Raw genomic sequence first — 10,000 nt, 5'->3', positions numbered from 1 at the left:
TTTGACCACGAAACTAATACACAGAAAACTGCTGCCCACATTCGAAACTATTCATGGCAAAGATAGGAAATATTACTGGTACTGAATATCGGTCTTTCAGATTACGCAACCACCTGAAATAAAACCTTCAAAAGCAATGTTTGTCTTATATATATTATTTATATGAATTGTTTTTCCAGAATACAATATTGTTATGCTGTATCAGCCTCGTTTAGATTTACGCCAGTCTGGGACATGTCATGAAAGAATATCGAGTACTCGTTGACATTTAAGTTAAAAGATAGTAACAATTTGCGAAAATGGTTATGCCAATTCATTCTGATATTCCCTTAATTTGAAATGTTTTTTTTGTCGTTTTTTTTTTGGGGGGGGGGGGGGTTGCTTTTGATTAATCGTAAATGTTTTACGTCATCGATAAAATTTATTACAAAATTTGAGGCGGGCTGCTTTGAACCTGTTGTCAGGGACACATCGGCTTACCGTGGTAGAGCATCCAAGTAGAAAGATGGAGGTACTCGATAAAATAGACTTCCTCTCAGCCCTCCACTAAACATTTCCTCTCCATACTGTCTTAGTAAAACGACAACTGTCTCACCGTTTACTCTGAGTAGGTCTAGTCAGAACAATTTTTGTGCAGCGAAGATGATGCACGCCTATGCTCCACTCACCATCAGATTTCTCCCACCCCCCCTTCAGCGGTTACGCGCTATGTCGTCGCACGCTGGCGATATGGGTTCGATTCCCGTACGAGAAGAATATTTATCGAGTATTTCCGTCTTTCCGACGGGAAGTTGTATCCTTTTCAGCCCGGGTTGGCACTGACTTGCAGGGTAAATGATTTTACTGAGTTGATGATGGCGAAAAACTTCTACAAATTACAACGACTTTACACCCATTTCTGTCCCCTGCTCTTTTCCCTCACTCATACTCTTATTTTCGCAATCATGAGATGAAAAATAAGGACAATCAAATTTCCCACAATGCTGTAGATGTATACTCACCGACAATAGGGCGGTCCGCCTTGACAAAGGCATGCTGTTGTTTCTGTTGGATGAGAAGAACCAAAAAAAAAGTAATGAAGACAGTAAACAAAAGACAGGTAGCCTACCCCTATTTTCTTCATTCATATTACACCATTGTAAAGTTCCTGAATTCTGACGTTATTTAAGGGTCACTTCATGAAATTCTGACCAACTTTCGTTTTTAACAGTTCGCTACCTTAGAAGTACAAAGTTCTATATGACACTTTTGGCCGTTTTGAGTTACCAAGACCATGAGGTCAGAAGCAAATGTTTTATCTACTCTATCAAAATCGTAAGATTATTCGAAGTTGTTATCAAGATGTTCAAAGAATTGCGCTCGATCCAAAAAAGCTTGAAATATTGTGAAACTCAACATAATTTGTCAAAGTCAAATTGTTCAAAACTAGAAACTGAGCAGACAAAACTTTGTAATTCTAGGGTAGCGTTTTGTTACATTCAAAGTCTCCAGATACATGTGTATGCAAAGTCATTTTCTCTCAAGCTACCAGACAACGACGGAGCAACTCAGCACACGCCTACAGATTTCTCCCCATGGCGCTGAACGGAAAAGCAAAAGTTATGAGTTGCTGGATCAAGTACAACAACGAAGGAACCTAACAATAACAACAAAAACATCAGCTTCTGATTGTACAAGTATGCTATGGTATAGAATGATATGGTATGGTTTGGTACGATAAACTATGGTTAGGTAAGGTATGGCATGACGTGGCATGGCTCAGCACAGTTTGGTAAGGTATGACATACCCCATCCACGTTGGAGAAAGCGCCTAGCCACAGGTTATACTTCTGATCCTGCTGTAAGGGCCCGTTGAAGTAGCCGTCATAGGTCCTGTTGTCTCCCACAGTGAATGTTCCGCGAAGCCGATGGGGCGGGAATTGAGCTGTGACGTAAGCCTTCTCCCCGGTCTTACTGGCGGAGACGAAGTCACGTGACAGCTCGGTGATGTAATTTGGAGCTCTGCGTTTTTTGCGGGTGTCCTTGCTGTCCAGTTTTTCAACCACGATGCGGTAATGGCTGATGAGTGTTTAACAGATTTCATAAACGATATGTACGTATATGGGCGTTTGAAGGTGATATCCCCGTTATACAAGGCAATAGTTATATTACAACGCAAAAGTTGGTTTTTGAGGGTTTAGAAGACATCGTAAACAGTAATTACTAGTTGTTGAAAACCGGACAGATGGCTGCAATAAGCATACACTGGATTTCAACTGTTTCACAAACAGCAAACCTGAGCACAAAATTATGTTAAGTTCTGTTACAGATAATCTTTTCTTCTTGAGATAGTCTAAGATTACGGTTTTCCTTGAGATAGTCTAAGATTAGGGTTTTCCTTGAGATAGTCTAAGATTAGGGTTTTCCTTGACCTGGCTATATTCTCAAATGTTTATACATCGTTACAGATAAATTACTATTGTATAACATGACACTTTAGGTAATCTGAATGTCTTTATATTTGCCACTGTACAACACATTATAAAGGAAGACATATGTGTCTTTTTGTCCCTTTTTTCTCGTTCTGTCTTGTGTGTTACCTGATAGTTCTGTCGTTGGATTCTTGAAGTTTCAATGTCACAGTGTTCTCAGTTACCTTGGCAATCTCAGGGGGCAGTGGCGGACTCAGCACTGTGAGGGAAATATAATAGAAGAGATAGCAGGGTATGATGGAAGGGAAGGGTAAAGAAACAAAACAAAACAAAACAAACAAACAACCCCAAAAAGACGGAAAAAGGGGAAAAGGGTAGGATGGGTGTGAAAAGTGGCACAAGGTAAATAAACGTTGTTGTTGTTGTTGTTATCTATGCTGATGATACCCAAATTTATGGTTCAACAATGTTTCCCAACTTAGATGAACTTGCCCATCGTGCTGAAAAATTGTATTGACTTTGAGAAAAACTGGATGAACAAAAACAAATTGATGTTGAATGATGATAGGCAAAGCAAAGTCTGTAAAAGAGGTTCACCACGATCACATGACAATTGGTGATGCCAAAATTGCATTTTCAAGAAAAGTTAAGAATCTTGGCATCTATTTTGATTCCAGTTTGTCAATGTCGGCTGAGGTAAATCATCTGATCAGCTGCATGTATTTAGAAATAAGAAAAATTAATAAAATACATCATCTGATCAATATTTAGTATACTGCTTTACTTGTAACTAGCTTAATTTTATCAAAACTCGATTATCGTAACTCCTTGTTATCAGGAATATAACTGGAGAAAGTTAAAAGACTTCAAACTATCCAAAACAATGCTACACGTTTATTTTACGGAAAAGAAAGCGAGACTGCTAAACCTCTTTTTCCGAATTTTGCATTGGCTTCCCGTTGAGAAAAGGATTGTGTACAAGTTGGCCATACTATGTCACAAATGTTTGAATGATAATGCACTATCATATTTATCAAATATGTTAAGACTGTACATTCCAACCCGCAGTTTAAGGTCATCAACTGGCAAAAGAAATGTATTTTACCATCTATGAAACTTAAAACAATGGATGAAAGGGCATTTGAATACCAAACCCCAAGATCTGGAATGCTTTACCAAGTACTTTAAGAGAGATCAAATTTTTTGATTCATTCAAATGTCAGTTGAAGTCGTTTTTGTTTTTAAATTAATAAGATGAGTATTTGCGGTAATTTTCTTTAGTCAGAACACAACGTTTTATGTCACTGTTGTACGTTGTACTGTATTATAAAGCGCTCAGAGCCTGTGTACTTTAATCGGGGTTGAGCGTTATAAAAATGTCATTTATTATTATCATTATTATTATTATTATTATTATTATTATTATTATTATTATTATTTTATTATTATTATTATTATTATTATTATTATTATTATTATTATTTGTTGTTGTTGTTGTTGTTGCTGGCGTTTACGCAGTAAGTCAACATGACGATGTTATCATAGTAGGAAGAGAAAAGAAAAGCTGTCCGTTTTACTGAAACGTTTCTTAGAGTAACTTCTGATTTTTCTGCTTCCTTAAAGATTTGCTTCGCCTTTGCCCACCATCTTCAAAAAGAAAAAGAACCCTTCTTTTTCAAATTCAATTCTAGAATGCTTCAGCCCCAGTAAATGTTTTCACAGAAGACAGCACAGACAAGCAGGGATGACTATTTCAGGTTCACAATTTCAGACTTAGACGAGACGACTTTTCACTCAGGAATAAATATCACGTTACCTTTTGCACGCCTCCTAAATCAGGTTTGATGATCAGTTTCGTCCTACAAGACCCCATTTAGAAGTCAAAACGAGTTTTAAACTCTATTTTGAGCTCCCATTACTCGCATGGAGGTTTTATTCAAATGGCACCTTCGCCTCTGTTGAGTATCATTACGTGTCTGACATTTCCGTCTGTTTTGTCCCGTGGTTTGGCTGTGACTGCTGTCGAAGATTATCGTTAAAACCACTTAAGTATTTCCCTTTTTCTCTTTTTGTTTCTTCCAAATGCCTGTCTCTCTTCACTCTGGTTAAGGTTTGGGTCAATGGGGTGTTGGAGTTAAGACAGTAACTCCGTAACCCAGAGGTTTTTGTTTCAAATACTCAAGACTTTCTTTTTTTAAAGAACGTATTCATGTATTCTGAATTGTGCTATGTCCACTCGGAGACTTGTGCTTAGATTATCTGTATGGTTCCCAGAAGTTTGGATTGTTTCGGAATGCTATCAGGTCTTCTGAGGGTAATATTAATTAAAGTAAAACGCGTTGAGCTTGCAGTTGAGCAGGACTTTGCGCTATACACATGTTTCTATTATCATTATCATTATTATTATTATATTATTATTATTATCATTATTATTATTATTATTATTATTACTATTATTATTATTATTATTATTATTATTATTACTACTACTATATACTACTACTATCAAAACAAAGGTGCAGTTTTAAAAAGAATAATCAACTTTCGTATTGTCCATTTATTAATAAATATCCATAACACGTTCCAGCAATGACCTTAACTCACTGACCTTCGGCACTGGTCCAGACTTTGATCTCAGTCTTAGAGCCGTCTCCCTTCTGTGTGCGTGCGCTGACAGAACACAGGTACTCTGTGGCCGGCAGGAGGGTCTTCACCGTCACCTCCAGGACATCCGGGGGGAGGAGCATGGGGGTGGGCGTGGCCGGGGGTTCAAGGCCGTTGGAAAGGGACTGGATCACCCCACACTCCACCTGGTAGAATAAGAGTATGTTTTAAAATATTTCTTTTTTAAATTTCAGCGAAAAATACAGCTTTACTGACCGGCCTCGCAGGTGTCTGGGGTGTAGAGATTAGCCACTTCTCTGTCGTACGCAGGAGACTTCAGTTCGATTCCCGAGTGAGAGGGACACTTTTTTCAAGTATCTCGGTTTTTCAGCTGAGATGTTGTATCCCTCTCTGCCCGGGTTGGCCCTGACATACAGGGTCGGAAGTTCACCTCCTAAATTATCTACATTGTATTGTTGGGGGCTTAACACCTACATTGAAATAAAAACAGGTAAAACCAACCGGTCATCTCGAATATTGAAATTAAATTCGACAGTTCCGCGTTTCAAACTACCTTAGAGTGTTGAAATATTAATATTATGCATTCAGTCCGTGCGACACCAGTGCCACACACACACACGTCTGTGGTGTAAAGGTTAGGATCTAAATCTTCACGAAAGTGACTTGAGAACGATATCCTCGAGGAACAGGCATCTCATCGAAAACTTCGTCTTTCTGGAGCCGTATTCTTTCTCACATTCTTTGACTTGTCCACCAAAAACAGGACCGACTCATCTCCGTTAAATGGTCCGAACTGGTTTCATTCACAACCGACGCCTTGCTATTAGATACATACAACGTCGTCCAGCTGTTCAAATGTAGTACGCACAAAATTTTGAAGAAAAAAAAAAAAGATCTACAGCATTTTCATAAGCTATGATATCAGTTGTGTGACCACGAAAAAATATTTGGTCAAAATTCAAATTCTAAATGGTGAAAAAAATAATTAAAAGGTACATTAAGAAGTCATAATTATTGTTAAGAGAGTATCTTCAGATCATCGCCAAAAAATATCATCTTGCTTTAGTGTATCTATTAACATTGGTCGAAAATTTAGCCAACAGCAACTTGGTTCAAGCCTTTGTTATTACTACTTTTGCTTTTCACTTTCAATGACCAACACATACTTTTTAAAAAGGATAAAATTAGACCAAAGAACGATGCCATCAATCTTTTTGCCTTTTTTCATTCTTCCGGCCTCAATACTCCCCAAGTATCACAACGTAAAACAAGAGTAAAAAAGCAAGCACTTGAAATACGTTTGTAATGAGCATTTTAGAAATATGAATACTAACACATATTTACACTCAAACTGTAAACATTCTACAGCGCTTTGCAAGAATTCAATCAGTACGAAGCTCAAAGGCTTAGTGAGACGGCTCAGACTGAACGAGAATGCAATTTTTTTCCCTCCCAGACATTGATAAACAAAGGACTGCCAGAATAGTGAGCCCTTATCACAGGCCTGTCTCATTCATCTCACTCTGAGAGGAAGCGATAATAATTTCTTGTCTGGGGTTAAAAAGGAAAACAAACCTATCAGCCCCATGCAGTTTCGTCCATACCCTTTTCTTTAAAAGGACTATTGTTGGTTCAGTAACCAAAGGTTATTTGCTCGAATAAAACAATATGTCACGTAATATTTAATTGTAAAAAATATAAAGCATTTTCGAATGAATGAGTTAAATACTAAACGATGCTCTCTCTTTTATCATTTATCATTTTGTTTGACTATTATAGCGATACTGGTGTTTTGCTAGCCCTTCGTTCGTGCGCACTGGTGGGGTCCATGGTGCTCACACTTCGCAATACAGTTTTTACACATAACAAAGAGCTGCAGCCATGACAGTTGGCGGTCTAGGTGAACAACTCTATGATAAGTTTAATGATTGCTTCAGATTCATAAGACTCACTTAATTTCAGTCTTTGTTGGGGTGTGTTAACAGCTGCCGATGCTTCTTATTTCCACAGCTGTCCTTATGTGAACGATTTTAATGTATGGCTGAGAAAACTTCCTAAAGTGATTGAACAGCTTTTCTTATTTGTTATATGTTTCTTCTTGCTCGTACGAAGTTTTACTCTCACGTCATCGATGGAAAGCGTTCAGAGATTATACTTGCATGGGATAGAGCGCTATGTGAATGCAATCGATTATAATAATAATAATAATATTAATAATAATAATAATAATAATATTATTATCATTATTATTTCTATTATTATTACTACTACTATTATCATTATTATTGCTACGATGATGATGATGATGATGATGATGATGATGATGATGATGATGATGATGATGATGATGATGATGATGATGATGATGATGATGATAATGATGATGATGATGATGATGCTGATGATGATGATGATTATCATATCATTATCATAATAATAACGATATTAACAGTAATTATTATCATTATCATCATCATCATCATCATTATTATCATTATTATTATTATTATTTTTATTATTATTATTATTATTATTATTATTATTATTATCATTATCATTATTATCATCATCCTTCTCATAAGTAGGTGCACTCACCACGTAGTTGACCAGCTCGCCGTTCTGTTCCTCCGGAGGTTCCCACCTCAGACCCACCCGGGAGGCGGTGCGGGAGATGTTCCTCAGCTGGCCCACCTCGCCGGGCACTGGACAGGGGGAAATGGGAAAGAATTAGTCTTGGTTTGTTTGTTAGTTTGTTAGTTGTTTTTTTTTGTTGGCCTGCTTGAATTTGTCGCCCTACTAGACACATTTTGGCGGGTGTTTTGAAGGTGGAGAAGAACAGCAAGTGTGCGCACTCATATGACCTTACGCAGTTGCGAGCGCCGTAAAACCCTATACTACTATGACTATGAACAGCAAGTGTCTGGGTGATGCTCCGGCGGTTAGCTTACAGTGTTTGGCGCAGGAGATGAATAGATTTATTGTGTTATCTTGTTGTTTTGTTTGAGTTTATTTATGTGGGTGGTTGGCGGGTGCTCTTGTGTGGTTTGCTTCTTCTTTCCTATCAAACATCTATCGCCCTTATCTCCCTTTCTCTTTATGTTTGTTACTCCCTTGTAAAACCTCTAATTTTCTGGCGCTCATATGACCTTATGCAGTTGCTAGCGCCGTAAAACCTCTATTAAAACTAAACGTTTGAGTTTATTGTCATACTAGCACAGTAAGGGTGTTTCAAAGGTGAAACAAGATATTTGATCAAGTACGGAGAGAAGAAATACTGTGGAAAAAAGATGGAAAGAAGAATGGGTGGGTTGCAGTAGTTCCATCTCACTTGGCATTGAAGAGAAAAAGAAAGAGGAACATTTTTCTTTTTTTTTGTTGTTGCTGTTTTATTTGACTTGCACACGCTAACATACACGGTCGGGTATTTCAATGATTCTATGGTGCAATGCCTGGTCTCACAGCCGTTGTAAGCGCAAGACAAAAGTTCGATTCCCACTTGGGGGAGTTATTTTATCGAGTATCTTCGTCTTTCTGCTGGGGTGCCGTGCCCCTGATAGACAGAGTCGAAACAGCCTGTGTCGTAAAGGATCTAAATTGTGTCCAACGGCGTGCAAAACTTTAAGAACCATTTACTATGAAGGGCTGTCAAAGATTGAAGATTTAACCAAGAGGCTTGCGAGAGTATACGGCAGAAAGTTGGACAGAGCAATGGATATGAATGGAGATAGACGCATTTGGGAAAAAGTGGGAGATGGGGAGTGGGGTGTCATACAGAGAGATGGGCAATCGGTCTTTCTATACTTTTTTATATATTTGCTATCATGCAGTAAGAAAACCTCACTGTGTATAATACTATCCCCTTCAGTCAAACAGTCCAAACCCCTTGATGATGCTGACGTTGGATTCAAGTTCGGTAGCATTTAATTATTCTAAAATCCGGATCAACGATTGACTCGACTTTCCAAAAAGGTGCTGCTTCTACAAACGTAATCGTAAACTATTTAGTCCAAGTCGACAATAAAAGAGTGGGCTCCCAAACTGGATAAAATGGAAACGGATACCAGCCCAGCCCTACCACTTCCAGCGTCAAGCATGGAGTGAGCTCACCTCACACTCTCAGAGAGCGTAAATGGCACAATCATTAATTGCATCCGGTCGGTCTACGAGATCTTGAACCAACACAGGGCAGACAGTTCGTCAACAAACAGATAAATGGGACGGGCGTTAGGTAAATTTCGTCTATGTGTGTACGTCGCTTAATTCACCGATTCCGGCATGCAACGCAAACCCATTTGACACCCCACGCCCCTTTCCACCGCCACTCTCAACACATATTCGATCAATCGACTCTTTCCCTGAGGTGGATGACCGACAGTTGAGAATGTCCCATCCAAACGTACGCCATGACAATAAATGAATGAGGTATTAATCTCTCTTTATCTCTTACATCTCTCTCTCTCTCTCTCTCTCTCTCTCTCTCTCTCTCTCTCTCTCTCTCCTTCTCTCTTTATCTCTGTGTATCTCTCCCCCTCTCTCTCCCCAATTTCTTTCTTTATGCCTCTCTCTCTCTCTCTCTCTTTCTCTGTTCTCCTCTGCCTTCAGTTCTCCGTCTTACCCCACTCCCCTCTTGCGTTCCCTCCTTCTCCTCCTCTCTTTCCCTCCCCGTCCCTCCCTTTTTCATCTATTTCCTTCTCCCCCCCCCCTCTTCCTCCCTTCTCCTCCAAGTGACACCTCACAGCCGGTCATACAGCTCCCCAGACCGGACCAGTGAGAGAATGAAAAGCTGACAACAGCTATCATCATCAAAGTTTGGAACAGTCAAACAACTGGACATGACAGCAAGACTCACTGACCGTCGCCACTGGTCTGTTGGACAAAATAGCGACAGAAGTTTAAGAGGGGCAGGAAGGGAAGGAGGGACGGAGTGAGAGTGAGAGAGAGTGAGAGAGAGTGAGAGAGAGAGA

General features: G+C 39.1%; 1 protein-coding gene across 1 annotated transcript in view; it reads right to left on the bottom strand.

Moving 5' to 3' along the window:
• LOC101859496 (receptor-type tyrosine-protein phosphatase alpha) overlaps positions 1 to 10,000 on the bottom strand; it is a gene marked incomplete in the record, with an annotated part of 114,619 nt that overhangs the window by 60,364 nt on the left and 44,255 nt on the right. Inside the window, 5 exon segments of the mRNA XM_035970946.1 lie at positions 1,002 to 1,044; positions 1,788 to 2,058; positions 2,580 to 2,670; positions 5,020 to 5,221; positions 7,632 to 7,738. Of these exon segments, the coding sequence (XP_035826839.1) occupies positions 1,002 to 1,044; positions 1,788 to 2,058; positions 2,580 to 2,670; positions 5,020 to 5,221; positions 7,632 to 7,738 (714 nt within the window).

This window comes from Aplysia californica, unplaced genomic scaffold (assembly GCF_000002075.1).
Source record: "Aplysia californica isolate F4 #8 unplaced genomic scaffold, AplCal3.0 scaffold00346, whole genome shotgun sequence".
NCBI lineage: Eukaryota > Metazoa > Mollusca > Gastropoda > Aplysiida > Aplysiidae > Aplysia > Aplysia californica.
The sequence above is the reverse complement of the archived record's forward strand: the minus strand, read 5'-3'. Positions and strand labels throughout refer to the sequence as shown.